General features: G+C 43.7%; 1 protein-coding gene across 6 annotated transcripts in view; it reads right to left on the minus strand.

Annotated features, from left to right (window-relative positions):
* Positions 1-17,682, minus strand: part of PAMR1 (peptidase domain containing associated with muscle regeneration 1) — a 149,299-nt gene that overhangs the window by 47,056 nt on the left and 84,561 nt on the right. For all 6 annotated transcript variants that reach the window (XM_019639504.1, XM_019639503.1, XM_019639502.1 and 3 more), the window contains 2 exons: positions 7,243-7,419; positions 1,319-1,447 (listed from right to left, as the gene is read on the minus strand). In XM_019639504.1, coding sequence (XP_019495049.1) covers positions 1,319-1,447; positions 7,243-7,372 — 259 coding nt within the window. In that variant the 5' untranslated portion in view covers positions 7,373-7,419. The remainder of the gene's footprint in view (positions 1-1,318; positions 1,448-7,242; positions 7,420-17,682) is intronic.

Consider the following 17,682-nt stretch of genomic DNA (forward strand, 5'->3'; position numbering starts at 1 on the left):
GTTCGGATCCCACATATGAGGGCCAGTGACACTGCCCTCTACAGCTAAGATGCTGAACAACAGCTCAACCTGGAGCTGGGCTGCTGTGAGTCGCCAAAGACGGTGTAGGTTGCAGTGGGGCTGCAGTGGGGCTGCAGTGGAGCTGCAGTGGGCTGCCGTAAGCTACCGTGAGAGGCTGGCAGCTGGCGTGAGCAGCTTTCCAATGGCCGGCAACTGATCTACCTCACCCAGGAAGAGTGCAATGATCATACCAACATGGGCCAGTGAAGCGACGTCCTCCAAAACTAGACTAAGAACAAAAGGACAGCAACTTGTCTGTTCCCCTCCCCCAATTCCCCAATAAAATCTTTTAAACAAACAAACAAATAAATAAAACTATCTGTATTCTGGATAATGTAGCAGCGCTTGGGTTTGCCCTGAGGTATTGACACACCCCTTCCCCTCCAGATAGAGCTGAGTTTCTCAGCTGCAAACAACACACCTGACCCTTTTCCTAGACTCTTGAAATTCATGGCATTTTGCTAAGGTTGGATCAGACAAATACCAATAGCACTTCAGCCTCCATCTCCGCAAGCTGGGAATATCATTATAAGAGTAAAAGTGCTCAGACTGTAAGACCATCCTGGCTGCTTCGATTCAAATAGGGAGCATGTAAAATAGGTTTAACCAAATAATAACAGTTTGTACACTGCTACAGATCCAGGCTCTCAGAGGGACATTCACCATGAGGGCACTGCCGATGGGGATCTTACACTGAGGGAGAGGTTAGATTTCCACTCCATTTTCCAAGGATTGTTGAAACTCACAGGAGACCCCAATAAACACCAAATAGTTCTTGGAGATGAAGTAGAACTAAGAAAAAAAAATCTTTCCTGCGATAAGTGGCATGCTGACAATTTGATGTAGGTTTTAGGAATTTAACTCAGGATGCAAGAAATTTACCAATAGAAATTCATATCTAAAATGCATTACAGACTTAGCATTTCTGAAGCCTTATTCACTGTTTGCTGACCGATGCTAGATGCTAACGTGCGACTGCTTCTGGAATGGACACGAGGCCAGCTGTGTGCAGAACGCTTTGGCCTCATTTAGGAGAAAGGGGGAGATTTAAGAGCAGATATGAACCTCCTGTGGCCAATTCCAAACAGATTCCATAATCCACACCCAACAGATGGAAGCATCTTTATTTTTCATAGTCTTACCTAGAAAGCCCTCTGGCTGCAAGCTTTCCAGAACCCAGATTCCAACAAGAGAAACCTTTGTCTGTTGCAAGCTGAGACATTAACACAGGGACGGCGCTGCCTCAGGGTCTACTCACGCATGCAGTCTCCTCCATACCAGCCCGCCCGGCATTCTGCACAGTAGATTCCCTTCACGTAGAAGTCGTCCAGGGTGCCCCCCCATGAACCGTTCCGGCACGTCTTGCAGTTTTCAAAGATGGTACAACCTGAAACATTGCCAAGAAGAGGGGTGTTCGAGTCAGCACTTGCAGGTTCTGATTGGCTGCATGCGATAGGAACCATGCACCTTCTCAGGACCTTGTCTCAGCAAAGGACACCTGGACCTAGAAAGGTGCCGAAAAGCCCTTAGGAAAAAAATGTGCATTCCCAGGAAATGCTAGAGTCACCAGAATTCAGACTGAGGAGTTTAGGAGGGTGGTCGGAACCATCTTCCTAGTTAGTGGCTGATGTTTTAAAGTAACATGAAGTAACTTGCATTAAAAGGTAGGATCTGTCGATATAGTGTATTTTTTTTCCTCTTTATAACTATATTATGTGCTTATCATGGAACATTAAAAAAATTCAGACAAGCAAAAAGAATTAAATTAAAACCATCTAAAATATCATCACCCAGAAAAAATTGATAACTTTCTTTCTCTCTCTCTCTCTCTCTCTCTCTCTCTCTCTCTCTCTCTCTCTCTCTCTCTCTCATTCTCTCTCTCACTCACACACATAAACACATTTTTTTAAAAGTTAGGCATATATTATACACTGTACATTCTGCTTTTGTAACTTACTTTTTCATTTAATAATAGACAGTAAATCTCTTCCCATTCCACTGAATATTCTCCTCTGTCATATACTTCTATAACCAAAGTATGCCTTTAGAAATCCCCTTAACGCCTAACAATGGGCTCATCCTGTAAGGTGTCAGGCAAGCCACACCAGAGAGGACTGGGCAGTTCCCAGGCAAGGGTTGTCTCTAGAGCATGGTCTCTTGAGGGGCAGAAGACAGCAAGGAAAGGTAGCGGTCATTCAATCCCATTTATTAGAACAGAGAGCTAAATTCTGGCTCTGCCATGGTCCAGCTGTGTGTCCTCGAGCAGACTGCTTAAGCTCTCTGTGTCTCAGTGTCCTCCTCTGTCAAACTGGAGTTAAAAATGGTACCTACCTCATAGGGTTGTTCTAAAAATTAAATGTATAGGACCTGGCACATCGTAAGTATGCCCAAATATAAACTATTATTATTATGATGATAATGATGATGATGATGATGTATCCCCATACCTCCACTTGGCTTCTCCCTACCACTGCATAGATCATGCTCAAATTTAACTGCCTATTATCTGTTTTCCTATCATAGACTGAAGTCTGGGATTACATGATGTCCATTATGTCGTTAGCATCTAATACACTGTCTGCCACAAAGCAATATTCGGTAAATATTATAAGAGTGCATGGTTGGAGGGATGGATGGATTGCTAATGCAGGTTTCTGAACTGTTTGAGATAACCAGAGTTTCCTTGAGCTGATAGGATACTTCTTTGCTTTTGGCTGAAATTAGGTTTTGGTGGCCTGTCGTGTAGACGTGCAGTGCATACAGGTGTGATTTCTGGAGGAGAGAGGCCCGTTGCCCTCTCTTTGCTTCCCTCTCCCAATGCCTCCTCCCACCAGAAAAGAGTTGCTAATAGGGTTTTTCAAATTCCAGCAGGGCATGTGGCCCATAACTGGGTCCCAGTGGGGTCACTGTGCCTTCTAAAAGCCACCTTTACACATGTGCCACTTTTCCCTCTTTGATTCCCTTACCCACTGCGCCGCTGAGGAGGCAAATGGACTCAGAGCCTGCCCTCAACGATCCTGCCAACTCTCTTTCTTGGCACAGAAACATCCAGGGCATTAGGTGCAAGCCACAAAAACCAGCCTGCTGATTGAGATGAACAAGCCTCTATTAAAAAGACACTAAGTCACTCACAGAATTGCCAGAAGGGCCAGAGGACTGAGTTCAGAGCTGCACAGCCTAAAACTGCACAAAAATACAAAGTCCACTTGGTGCAGTGAGGGAGGGCCCCAGGGCTGCCGGACGTTATAGAAGCCACCACTAACATCCCTGCCACTGTGCCCCTGGACCCGCAACCACTGCCACCAGCACAGAGAAGACTGTCGTCATTCATAATAACAGAACTTTCTAAAACCACACTGAGACATCATTTCTCATGTATGAAATTGGCAAAAAATCCCAAGCGACATATTCTTTTGCAAGGCTCTGGGAACTCAGCGCCCTCACGCACGGCTGCTGTGAATGCCAAAAACACAGAGGGAAATTTGGCAAAGGCTGGCAAAATGACACATGCGCCTCCCTTTGACCCAGCACTCCTTCATCTAGGAATCTACCCCGGAAGACACACTGCAAAAATACTAAATGATGTGTGTCGAAGGCTCTTCACTGTAGCATCATTTATAACAGCAAAAAGCTGGAAATAACCCAAATACTCATAAACTATGGTAATCCACACAATGCAGTTATGAGTAACTGTAAAAAGAAATGAAGATGATGGCTTGATACTGTCACTGAGTGATCGCCAGGATATATTGGTAAGTGCAGAAAGCAGAGTAGTTGGCAGTGTGTATGGTATGCTACCATATATATGTATTTATATATATTATATATATATATATTATATATAATATATACTACAGCGGGTGCCAAAAAATGTACACACATTTTAAGCAAAAAAAACTATTAAAATTGTAATACTCCATATATACCGATAGCAAGAGATGGATACAAGTCACGTTTGACTTCTGCAGTTTCTAGAGGTGCTCAAAGTGATTACCATCAGCATCCAGACACTTCTGATTACAGTGAACTACTGCTTAAGCAACGTTGAACAAAGTGTCCACTTGTATATATTTTTGGGGCTTGTATTTTAAAACATAGAAAACAGATGGGAATAATAAACCTATCTGCATATCAAATAGGAGGCATACACTACAGAGGAAAGAGCTACAGGCATACCCCAGCGATACTACAGGTTCGTTTCCAGACTACTGCAATAAAGAGAGTATCACAATTAAGTGAGTTGTAATCTCCTGGTGGAGGGTCCTGCCTTCAATTTGTAAAAAAAGGCAACATAAAATGAAGTGCAATAAAACAAAGTATGCCTGTACATCAATTGGCTTCAAAACATAGGATTTTGACATAGTAGTGGGATATATTCAAAGGTCAATAATAACCACAAAGAAATTCTAACTTCATTCAGTGGTCTTATTGTTAGCACTAATAGTGCTATTGTTATTTTGCACAATTATATTTTGTTCTAATATAAATTAAAGCAAATAAGTGATTAGGTTAATATTGTTAGGCAACAAGGTTTTCACCATGAGAGGAAAGATATAATATAAAATCAAAGAAGTTAAGTAAGCTACCTTATAATATTACATTTGAACTTGAATATCAGCATAAACTCATTTTTGCTTTTTGTAAAAAAATACATATTTCTTAGCTCCATTCACAAAAAGAAAAAAACACCAAAAAAAAAACCCCTAGTAACAAAGACAGTCTAATAGCGAGGAACACCTTGGGTGCCTGGATAGTCTTCAAAGACCAGAGTTCCTTGGAAAAACAGCGGACTGCAGATCTGGGGCAGAAAATACACAAGAAGAGCCTGAAACATCTGGCCACAGGAGAAATCGAGGAAGCCTTTAAACACTAGTGTGGCCATGTCAGAAGAACACAACAGGACATGAAAGGGTTCCCAGTGTCCTATGAGAGGATGCATGCATTAAAATGAATAATGGCTGAAACGGATGAAACCACATAAATAAAAATGCCTGAGTTCACAATGACACACACAGAAACATCTTGGCTTACCAATAGTGGCTGCAAGAGCATCAACTTACTATTTTGTTTTTGTTTTTGCTTTTGTTTTTTAGCTGAGCCATCCTGCTACCTGTTGGCAGCTCAGCGGCTGCTCAGCTCAGGCTGGACTCGAACCACTGTTGCTCAGAGCTCAAACTCTTGAGCGAGCTCTTAACCAACTGAGCCACTCGGCCGGCCCTAACTCACTATTTTGAAAATTTGCTTTAAAAAAAAGCCTTATTTAGCCTTTCCTTTCAGGGTAAGCAAATGGTTGATGTGGGGTAGCTCTCCACTACTGAGATCCAAAGATCACTCCAGGGGGTGATGGTGGCACCTCCTATACGATGCAGTAGGATGTACCTGGTACACCCATGAAGTTCTTCTTACCTATCAGATGATCCCATGCCGTCTCACAAAACCAAAGCCCCACCCTCACCCCAACAATAGCCACGAGGCTTTTGAAAATATTGAAAATTGTTCAAAGACTTCAATACCAATGCCAAGGACCTCTAGTTGGGAGACCCTGGCTTAGCTCTCAAAGTTTCCCGGGAAAATATGGAGGCATTACTCAGCTATTTCCCTATAAACCACACTCACCCATCAGGGAGTTGGGGCAGTGGGTTTCTTTCCTGGATCAGATGTGCAAAGGCTATACTGAGGTCACTCCTGTTCTAATGCTCAGCCCTGTCTTCCAAGAAGGAAGATGGCTGGGAAGTGCCACGTGTGTGCTTGAGCCCCAGTCTCCTTCCTCTTTCAGAGCTTCCCACAGAAGGAAGAAAGTTCCTGGTAGTAACGGGAGTCATTTTCTGGGAGCTGTTAATCACACTGGAAACATCTTCTTCAGTCTGAGGCTCAGTGTCCACACGGGCCTCCACCTAAGCAGGCACTTCAGTAAAAAAGGACACTCACTGTCCCTCTGTGGTGGGGGTGAGGAGACAGGTGTTTTGAAGAAGGCAGGTTCAGCCTAGCGTACAGGCAAAAAGGAATGGGCACCATGGCCGGGAAGGCCCCATCTTACCCTGAGATGCTCTCACGTTACTGGGACCACCCCAAAATGTCCAGCTCAGAAGCCCAAGCATCATCCTTGGCTTCCACTTCCCCCTTCCCCCACCCAACCAATCCCAAATTATTGCCAATTCCACTCTCTTTAACATCTCTCAAATCCCCCTGCCTCGTTCCATCCACAGGGCTTCTACGTTCATTGAGGTCTCCATTACTCCTCCCCCGCCCCCAGTGGAGCCCTTCCTCCAATACTTTCTCCATACTGCAGCTAGTAAATCAGTTTCCACCTCTTTACTAAAAGATGCCCAATGTTACTAAAACGTCTTGAAGACACAGCCTAAACTTCCTAGCATAGTTTACAAAGCCCCTGTTCTGTCCTTCATGTTGTTCTCTTTTAATTTTTCTTCTTTGTCTATGTTTCTCATCTCTCTCTCTCTCTCTCTCTCTCTCTCTCTCTCTCTCTCTCTCTCNCTCTCTCTCTCTCACACACACACACACACACACACACACACACACACACACGCAAACACACATCCTCCCTTCCTGCTGGACTGAGCTACTTGCAATTCCCTAAGCCCTATGCTTTCTCCTGCCACAGGGCCTTAGCACATGCTGTCCTCTATGGCTTGACCTCTCTACCAGATCCCCTACACCTTTTAGTTTGCTGCTTCCATCTTCAGCACACACATCACCCCCTCTAATAAGTCTCTACTGACCTTCTCTCCACCAACCCCCATCCCCATCCGTGCTCCCATAGTACCTGGGGCTTCACTGTCACAGCACTTATCACACTGGATTATAGTTGCCCATTTACCCTTCCATCTCTCCCACCAGGCTGCAAGCTCTGGGAATGTGGTAAATGTGTCTTTTTTTTTTTTATCATTGTATTCTCAGTACCTGACATGGTACCTAGGAACCGCTCAGTCTGTTTGTTAAATAAATGAACGAGTGGGTGACTTCACAGCTGTACAAGTTTAACGCTGAAAAGGGTACTAACTCCTCCAAGTCCTGCAGTTAGAATAAGCTGAATTAAGCTACCCTTGATTCTCATGGCATCACAGCCTCATGATGGTTGCCTGTGAGAATTCAAGGGTTGAGCCTGTTCCCATTCATGACCTCAGAAAACACAAGGCAACCTGAGGTCTCCCATTCCACACTCACCTGGGTGAATCAGGCAGGAGTCACACTCATTGTCCTCGTTCCTGCAGCAAGGGATGGTATAACCCACGACTTCCTTCTTTCCGGGACAGACGCATTCAATCTGATCATATTCACAGCACTCCCGACACATAATATTCCACTCGGCTCCAGGGCACGCTTCATTAATGACCGTGTACTCTGAAATAGAAACCAGCAGGTAAGGACAAAGGTCCTGGCAGGAAGGGGTAAGACCCGTAAGTAGTCTGCTGCAGAAAAGCAACCTTACCCTGCGAGCGTGTTGCCCTGCCTGCATGATGGAGAAGACTGTGTGAATTCTTCTCCACCCATATTTCCAAAGTGGGGTTGCCTACCTCCAACAGTGTTTAAAACCATCCACTGTGGCACACATGAAATTTGTTAGAACTGCCATTCGTTTTCATTTTTTAATAAAAAAAAGAAAGAAATCATGTTTTATCAATATGTAATCTATGTGGATTTTCTACATAAATAACCTAAATAATTTGTAAACAAGTATACACCTCTTGGGTGTCTATGCTCACTTCTATTTTTGCTGTAGTGCATCAAGCTACTGCTTACAGCTACATGGGGTGTGCACTGCACAACTCCAAGAGGAACCACTCAGCTGCACAATTGTACAGCGCAGCCCAGGCACTTGGGCCATCAAAAAAAATTGGAGACCGGTCTCTAGATTTGGCCACTCAAGTACAAGGCTGATTGCCAAGTAGAGATCATGTCAGTTCTTCCAACTTGGCTCCTCGATTTTGCAGCATGCCATTTTTTATGGTATCTTCAAAGCTCAAATCAACAGAAAAGACAAAAAGTATCTTAATTAGTATGTTTGGGAGAACTTCAATGTTTTACAAGGGTGAACTCTTTGGCAAAATTCATTCAGTCCCCAAATTCAACTAGAGTGTTCGTTCCCATGAGAAAAAAAAAGTATCCCTTTCTGGGTAGGATTTGTGTCTTTCTTTTTTAAAAAAAAATATACCTTAAGTAAATGAACAAGAAAAACCATCTGACAAAATCTATAAGAGGAAATCAGTTGGAAGCTCCACAGAGGAACCCAGGCTAAGAAATAGACTTGGCTTTGATTTGATCTTCTTTTTTACCCACTCTCCATTTCTAAAAATTTTGCACAAAGATGATGGTTGAAGCAGAAATAGGTCAGACATTTGAGGAAGAAAGTGAAAGGAACCCAGGCAAGGATCCCCAACATGCTTTGTAGGCCCACGTAAACCAATCTCAGCGTCTGCGGTGGCTTCTAACTTCTTGAATTTCAGTTTCATTTTCTATCTTCTGCCCCTAAATTTGGAAGTCTGACACAGGGTTGATCATTCTTAATTTGCCAAGTAGAGCCATTTAAAGAAACTATCACCCTCAACTGTTAGCCGCAGGTCATAAGAACATTCTAGCATCATAGGAAGGAACCATTTGCATAATAAGGTAACCCCCCCCTGCTGCCGCCACACACACACACACACACACACACACACACACACACACACACACTCACACACCACCCCACAAAAGTTGGTGGACCAGCAAAGATCCTCACACTGGTGCTTGGGAATGAGTAGACTAGGTCACCGTGACCTTGGACTTAGACACCAGGACTTATTTCGCTGAGCTTCGCATGTTTCTGATGTTGGCTGGATGAAGTGAATGACATCTAAAATCTAGATTAGGACTTAATGGTTAAAAGTGAAGGAAAGCAGAAGAAAACACAGGAGTAAATCTTCATGATCTTGGATTGGGCAGTGGATTCATACATAAGACACCAAAAGCATGAGCAACGAAAGAAAAACAAATAAGCTGAAAGGTTAATCCACAAAGTCACTTCTCCATTCTGTTCCTGTTTCCCCACTGAGCACAGAGCTAAGAGTGTGGGGGAATAGATGAATTCATTCTTTCATTCCACAAGTATTTACTGAGTGTCCACTAGGTCCCAGGTAGGGAGCTGGGTGCTCGGATACAATGGAGAGAAAAACAGACACCATCCCTGGCCTCATAGAGAGGAGTAGTGGAGTAGATGCTGGATAAATGACCCCATAAACACATAATTGCTAACTGTGATAAGGAAAATGTGGGATGTTCTGAGAATAAATGGATTGCCTTGAAGGGACATTACCACCAAAGATAAGACCACTTCCCAGGAATACAGAAGTGATGGAAGAGGCGATGGTTTTAATGGTTCTGTGACTTGGTCCTCTCCCCTCTGGTCTGGAAAATCCACCCCTTTCTTTCTCCCCCACAGAGACAGGAAAATGCTTCCACAATAGAGTAAGGAATAAACAGAGAAGTGAAATAGTCTATGAGAAACATGTATAGTTGGCCAATTGAGGAGATTTAAAAATACAATAAGCCAACAAGAGCAATCTCCTGGACTTTTTTCCCTCCGTTTATTAAAATTACATTTGCAGAAAGGTCATTTGGCTTTAGCTAGACACATCTCAGGAATTTCAATATGGTGCTAAAGGCCAGGTCCAGAAGCTAGGATTTAGAGAATCCCCCAATAGCTGTAGAAGTTGCTGAATGTTTTCATATATGTACACTAAAGCATGCTAGCATTTACTTAAAGTGCTTATATTGCTTATGCAACCTCATCTTCAAAATGCCTGGTGAGGTAGGCAACACATTCTCTTTTAAGATAAAATGATCTGATCCAACCTCTTGACTTTACCAGTGAGGAAAAGTGCTAAGTAAGGGAAGAAGCAAAGAAAAAATGCCAGAGAAGCTTTTTTAGGGAATTAACGGTGGAGGGAAAGGAAGACCCACAGAATTCCAGGCCTAGGGAGGAAGTGAGCAAACCTGCTGCTTAGGGGGAAACAGGCCAGGACAATTTCCGGTGAAGACCAGCTACTGAGGTTGAACAAACTTGACTTTTCCCCCCACATTGAAGAACACATTTGTGCATCACTAACTCTCCCATTGGTTAAAGTATTTCTCTTTATAAAACACTACACGTTTTAGTAGAAAAGATTCCTTGTAAAAGCTTCAAAAAATAAAATCACAAATAAAGGAATGAAAAGTATTCAGAAATAACCTTGATATTTTGTTGTCTAGTCTTTAAATTGTCTTCTTTAAATGGACACATATGGCCACATGTACATACTGATATATGTGTGCACACAGTCTTCTTCTCTCTCAAAACTGGTAACATACCATGTTTCCCCGAAAATAAGACCAAATTGGAAAATAAGCCCTAGCATGATTTTTCAGGATGCTCGTAATATAAGCCCTACCCCAAACATAAGCCCCAGTTAAGATTCTCAGCCAGATATGACTGTGTGAATAAATGTAGACTTTTGTACATGAATAAATGGATAAATGTAGATTGTTGGAGCAAAAATTAATATAAAACCCGGTCTTACTTTAGAAAAAACATGGTATTATGTTTTGTTTTTCTTCTTTAAGCGGATCATGGACATTTTCTCTTGACATTCAGTGGTCTTCAAAAGTGATTTTACATTGCTGCAGAATTATCCTGTGTGTGCAAGTGCTCCTCTCCCCTCTCTTTTTTAACCAGGGACAAGTTATCGAGAGAGTTGCAAAGTACTTTGGCACCACGGGCTTTGCTCAAGCCCTTCTCTCAGTAGCCAAGCTCGGGGCAGCCATCCTCATGTCTGCTGTCCAGAGTGGAGAGTCCGGTCACATTAGTCCAGCTCTGGTTCTTCTAGGATTCACTTTGGAGAACATAAGACACTGAACCTCTTCGCCCTGTTTTATCAATGGGAATACCAAGGCAATGACAACAATGGGGACCAACGGGCACAGGTGCAGCGTGTGGTGAACAGATGAATGAATGAGTGCAAGAGAGGTGGCTGTCATCACCGTCCTCATCACTTTGCACAGCCACTCATCAGCGGGAAGGCTATCCAATACCGAACTATTTCTATTGCTGACAAGATGGAGAACATGTAATCCCCCAAACAGCATGGGCTTAACTCCACAAAAAGGCAGAGGAAGCAACTGTGTCCCCTTAGCATAGTCTCCAAGTGCCACGTTTTCGGCACTAGATTTTAAGGAAATAATGTTGACATGATGGTTGTTAAGGTCAATTGGAAAAACTCAGAGGATTCTTTATGAAAACAAAGGTCAGCCTGTTTCACGCATGATTGAAACGTCAGTTGTCAGACTCAAGGCCCAGGCTGAGACCACCCCAGACGGTGGCAATGAACGGCACTTTTATCTGCGCCTGCTCCTCCCTGATGTTAAAATCTGCCTTTGCATCCACCAAAAACCCCAGAGCCCTCCCATCTAACCACATCTAATTTAAATTTCTACTGAGTTTTGTACTGTCCTGCATTTTATAAATGAGACCAGAGGGAGAGAAAATAAGACCTCTGAATCAGAGAGATACACAACGAGGCAGCTTGGGCTCCTTTCTCAGCTCTACTCGCTCCCTCACCTCCTCTCATGCTATCTGAACTCCCGTATTAATGTCTAACCAGCACGTAACATTCCTGACTACCTGAGGTCTGACCATCCACTCCACGGGGCCAATGACAGGCCAAATCCTAGGCAGCAATGACTGTGAGACGGGTGACAGAATAACGACTGGGGCCCTTGGTGACTCTTTCCATCCTCCGAGCCTTCAGAGCCTTCCCATCACAAAGTGAACCTCAGTCCCAGCCTGGCTGGACTCCCAGCCTCGGTGACTTCAGTCTTCCCCTTTACACAGCTCCTTTTGTTAATGAGATCGTGGTCGTTGGAGAGTCAAGCCTTCATCACCTCTCCTTTGGGTATGAGGAGGGATCAAACTGTCAATGGACTCCCTAGAAATCAGATTTTTAGGCACGTGTACCTTGGGGAAGGGGAAGGGGGCAAAACTCAGTTTGTCCCTTCTCTTCCCTCCTCCTCCTGTGTCAGGCACATGGCTCCACACGGTGGCTCTTCATCCATCCTCCTCTACTCCCTAGGTCCCAGCACCCACGGGGAATGTCCCACACCTTGGCCTGTACCAGCTCATTGAACCCTCACAACCACCCTTCAGAGTATTATTTTCTTCATGGAACAGATGAGGAAACTAAGGAACAGAGAGGGTAAATAAATTGCCCCAGGTGGCACAGATTTTACGTGAAAGAGGAGAGATCAGAACCCAGCTCTTTCTGGGGCCAAAGTCTCGTCCCTTCCTACACTACATTGATTCTAGAGAGTTCACACCTCTGACTTTACAGATTAAGTATGCAGCATGGAAGTCGACAAATCCACTTGGGAATCAAACCACCCAAATTTTAATCCTGAATCTGTCTCTCCTTTCTGCTGCTGGACAATTGTAGACAAGACACCCTGGTGTAGATTGGCCCCAAACTTCAAGAGGATGGACGTAGACTGATGGGGTTGTAGTCTGTGCAGTTGAGGAAAGGCAAGAGCATAAAGGGCTTTGAAAGAAAAACAGCATATTTATCAAGACATAACCATTATTCTTGGCAGAATTAAAAAAAAATCACATGTTTGCCTAAGACACAAATGGCTAAGGGAGCAGAGGGGGTGAGTAATAACGTTTCCTCCAGAGGCCCACACACGTGGCATTTTCGAGCAGTCTGCTCATGTCTTTATCAAGGCTTTCTGGGTTCCTCCCCCAGATTTCCTAGTCTTCTAGATTTCCTAGTCTCGTTTTTCTAAATCCCCCTCTTTAGATACCTACTTAAATAGCACACACCTCACGTCCTGCTGCTTCTCTTCTAGAAATAGAAATTCTGCATCCATAGCCAAAGGGAACAAAATCCAAACTCTAGCATCTTGGAAGAGCCCCCAGTTGCCGTTATCCTCAACAACTGTGCTGCTGGAAATCCTTGAAGGACAGCTGCTTCTGGGTTATTTCAAACATTGGAATATGAGCTGACTAGATCTTGTATTTATTAGCATCGGCTACTAAAAAGGAGAATTTAATAACACATAAAAGGACTTGGCAATAGAACTCAGAAACTATTATATCAAGCATTAGAATGGCTAAGTTAAAAACAATAACACTTAAGCTGTACCCTAAAAATCCAATCTGGATTTCCCCAGACCCAAGAATTCTACACACTATCCCACCTGCTCCCCCATCTTCCACACTTTTAAAAACTTATTTCTGAGTCAGAGTATGTCAAGGCTACTCGGGGGTCCTGGTCAACCACTTTACCTCTTTGTCAAAAGCTTCCGGGTTAGTGTTATCGTCTTCACAACCAGGTTCACGGATGCCAGGCAGAAGTCCGATTTTCCTTCTACCAAAGGCAGCTGGCCAACAGATGTAAAGCATGGAGGGATGAGGAGCAAGGGTGATGCATTTATAATGGTATGTCCAATGGCTCGCTAAGCCCTCAGCTGGCTGAAGCTTCAGGCAGCTCTCTCTTGTTATAGTTACCTCCTCCAGCTCTGCAGGCTAGAACAAGAAGAAGGGGGACTTCTTTTTTTGCCTGAGGATTCCTGGCTGGTTCCACCCTTGAAGCATAACAGGTGTCATGAGCAACACCTCATGTTTGGGAGGCAACATCATTGACCCAGAATCACCTATGATACAAGACACCAGCTCCTCAGCCCCTGCAAGAATCTAACACTGGCCCTATTTCAAACACAGGGAAACTAAGGCATAGCACGTGGAAGGCATTTCCCCTAAGGCTGAAAGGTAGATGCATGATAAAACCAAGGGGAGAAAGCAAGTTTCAAAGAGATAAATGTATGGTGACTCTTTAGGGAATGGTTTTTTTCTGACAGAGTCACAGGGATAGGGCTGTGGACCAAGCTGAAGTTGGCCTCAAGGGGACCATGTAACTTCCATTCTAGTATATATAGAACACCCAGTATTTCCCTTCTCGATTCCTCGAGAAACTTGTGCTAGTGGGGAAAATAGTAGAAAGGAGAGGAATAGAAGATGACTTCACTTTCCTGAGTACTCCCTTTTTGTAAGGCATTACAGTAAGCATTTTAAATAGATTACCTGTGATAAACCTGTAACAACCACACTATTATCCTCAGTCTACAGGTTGGAAGGTGATAAGGACAAATTAAAGAGATTAAGCAACTTGTCCAAGAAAATCGACCAAAAATGACAGCCAGAATTCTAACCCTGGTCTATATTTTAAAACATCATACTCTATACTCCATGTATATACATATTCATACATACACACACATAAATATGTACATGTCCACATCTACACCTTTATTGTTCTATGTACATGTGTGTGTACATGTGTATTCAAACTTGAACATATCCATACCGAGACATCTGTATCAAAGATGAATTCCACAAATATGCCAAGTGAGGGCTGACTCTTCGCTGAGATGTTCATGGGTGACCCAAGTCTATTTAGGCAGGCTGCCCTTTAAAGGAACAGCCGGTTTATTCTTCACCCATTGCCACTGTAGCCATCCCATCTGAAACAAGTCTGGGCAGAGAAAGGAGGCAACACTGGGGCCAAGGAGAAGCTGTGTTGCATGACAACAGGAACAATATTTAACAAACGCAGGGATAAAGGAGTTCCCAGCAACAGCAAACAAGGGGTTGACGAACAGCTCAAACTCACATGCTATCTCCAAGGGATACCATCCCAGTGTAAACAGCCCAGACCACTTCCGGGTTGTGCAACTCAAGGTCATGGTAACTGGGCTATACCAGAGCTGGCAAACATGAGAGTAAATAACAAGGGATTGGAGACAACTGTGTGTGTGTGTGTGTGTGTGTGTGTGTGTGTGTGTGTGTGTGTTAGAGGGGAAAGGGGGAGGGTAATTGGTGATGAATAAACCTTGAACTTAGTGCCCCCAGAGACTAGAAGAATGCTCACATAGTCTCGTTTTTTGAAGAGGAAACAAGTGACTGTCACCAAAGATAGGATCTAGTCAGGAAGTCAAGTCACAGCTCTTATTACTCCCCAGAACTGCCACATCACCATGGGTGCTCATTAATCAGATTCACACCTCAGTTTATCCAGTGATCCCAGACCAACCAGATGACTTTAAACAACTTGAATACAAGAAATAAGTTTTCTCAATGAACCATGCAGGTCCATGCTGGTGAGGACTTTTCTCACAGACACATGGATAGGATCATCTCCATGGCTCTTTCAATGTCTCAACAAGTGTTAAGTGACAAGGACGCCAGACTTCCTGCCTGTCTCTCAGCAGAAGTCTGAAGAGAAGCCCATGGTCTGTAGATTTTCAAATTCCCTTCTTATCCTAGCCTTTGTAACAGTGAAATACTCTTCAATGTTTTATTCATTATGGACAAGAGACCAGGGTTTTCCAAACTATACTCCATGGAGCACTCATTCCCCTGGATGGGACAAGGTATGATGTGAAAAAAAGATTCTGTGGCCAAACAACATTGTAAAATGCTAATAATAGCTTTATTTATGACAGGGCTTTACAGGGTCTGTAATATATTGGGTCGTCGGGAAAGTCATGACGTATTTTTCTATGTTTTTCAATGCAAAAATGTGTCATGACTTTCCCGACCCAATACTTTCTACATAGTTACTCTCCATATCCCACAGACGTATTTCATCATCACATCCTAGGTTTGTTTGCTTATCTTTTCTGAATAAGTCCCAGAATTGCATTCCATGGAACCTACTTTGAGAAATGCCAGGCTGGACCATAGTGCTCTCAGCAGATTGTAAGTGCCTTAAGGAAAAGGACTTCGTCTTATTCATCATGGCATCTCCAGGACCTAGAATCATGCATGCCTGACACCTGGCAAGTGCCTGAAAAAGTCTGCTAAATAAATATATGAATGTGGATGTGTGAGGCATGTGAGTCCTAGGATAAGGCTGTGACAAAAACTGATGTTAGAAACATCTCTTGCTGTGACCTTTAGGAGTCTCTATTTTGCCATATGGGGAATCCGTTGGGTCCAGTACTGCTGAATATTTTTGCTTATTGAAGTTTGTATCTCATTTTTATAAAGGCTTGGGTGCTCACTTGTTCAGTTTTACCAGTGAGGTGGCCAGGGGAGCCAGGCTTGCACAGAAGGCAGGTCAAACACCATTTAGAAGCAGGCAGTCAACCACCCACTAGGAGGCAGAAAGCCAGACCAAGAAGTCCTGTAACCAAGATTCTTTACATCAGCCAAGCCCTCCCTTTTGCTTGCATCCAGGTGAGCCAAGGTTATGTTGGGAAATTCGGGAGTAGACATTGTCTGCTAGAAGCTAAGCTCAGGCAACCTGTCCTAGGACATCTCAGGTGTTCTCCACCATCACTGTGGTGGGATCCCATATATGGGGCATTACCTGATCATCTTCAAAGGAATCTTATGAAGTAAATGACATGGAACTGTGTTTGGAAAACACTGACACTTTTTCCTTGGAGTCCTCAAACAACTCATCTGATTTGAAGTGTGAACTGGGTCAAAATCCCGCCTTCACCCAGTGGCTTTCCATTACACTGGTTGGAAATTTTTTTCAACCGATCATGAATTCATCTTATGAAGACGCATGCTGTGTCTCCCCATGAACTAAAGTTGCCTGAATGTTGCCCTCGCTCTGTTCTTGCAGCAGCAGCAGCACTGGTTTTCCAATCAACAAACCAACTGACTAAATTTCTACTTGCACAGATACTTTCTGCCAAACCACGAACGCAACCCTGTGAGACAGCCAGATCCTCAGAGAAGGCGGTGATGAAGACGTCCACACGGCAGGAATAAAGGCATTTCCCCAACTCCAGAGGCAGGAGGGTAACAAATAGGTGTCTCCATTTGCTGCTCAGGCAGGGGCTCACTTCTCTTAACCACTTAACATAAGACCCAGGATGCTAGTGCCTGGGAGGTAGTAAATCCTCATTTAAAGTCAAAATGAACTGGTTAAAACCCATTTTAGTATTAATGGAAAGGGATCACTTCTCCATTCTCTGCAATATCCATCAACTGTGTTACGCCAAAAAAAAAAAAAAGAAAGAAAAAGAAAAAAAAATGCTTCCCCTTTCTGATTCCAGGCCTGCTCCTCCCATTTCATTGCCTGCGAGTTTACACATTGATGATCTTGACAGAATAAATCCATAAAGGAGAGCGGGCCTACACAGTCAGGGCCAGACTTGGAACATGTGTCATCCTTAATGCTGTCCCTCAGCAAATAGACACATGATTTTGATTTAAGAAATTGACCATGGCACAAAGAAATTCTCACTTCCCACGTCTAATCAGAGTGAGATGCATGATCCTGTGGACAGCTATCCCAGAAATTGGTTGGATTTTCCATCTGCTTAACACTCCTGGGCCGGCCGAGTGGCTCAGTTGGTTAAGAGCTTGCTCAAGAGTGTGAGCTCTGAGCAACAGCGGTTCGATGCCCGGCCCGAGCTGAGCTGCCAACAGGTGGCAGGATGGCTCAGCTGAAAAAAAAATAATAACAAATAAATAAATAAATAAAAAATCACTCCTGTTTCCTTTAGGGAATAGTTCATCTTGGGTTCCATGAGTTAACGTCTCTCTGTGACCTTAGGGTGTTGACGTTTCTCTCCTTTCTC

This window comes from Hipposideros armiger, unplaced genomic scaffold, assembly GCF_001890085.2.
Source record: "Hipposideros armiger isolate ML-2016 unplaced genomic scaffold, ASM189008v1 scaffold_44, whole genome shotgun sequence".
NCBI lineage: Eukaryota > Metazoa > Chordata > Mammalia > Chiroptera > Hipposideridae > Hipposideros > Hipposideros armiger.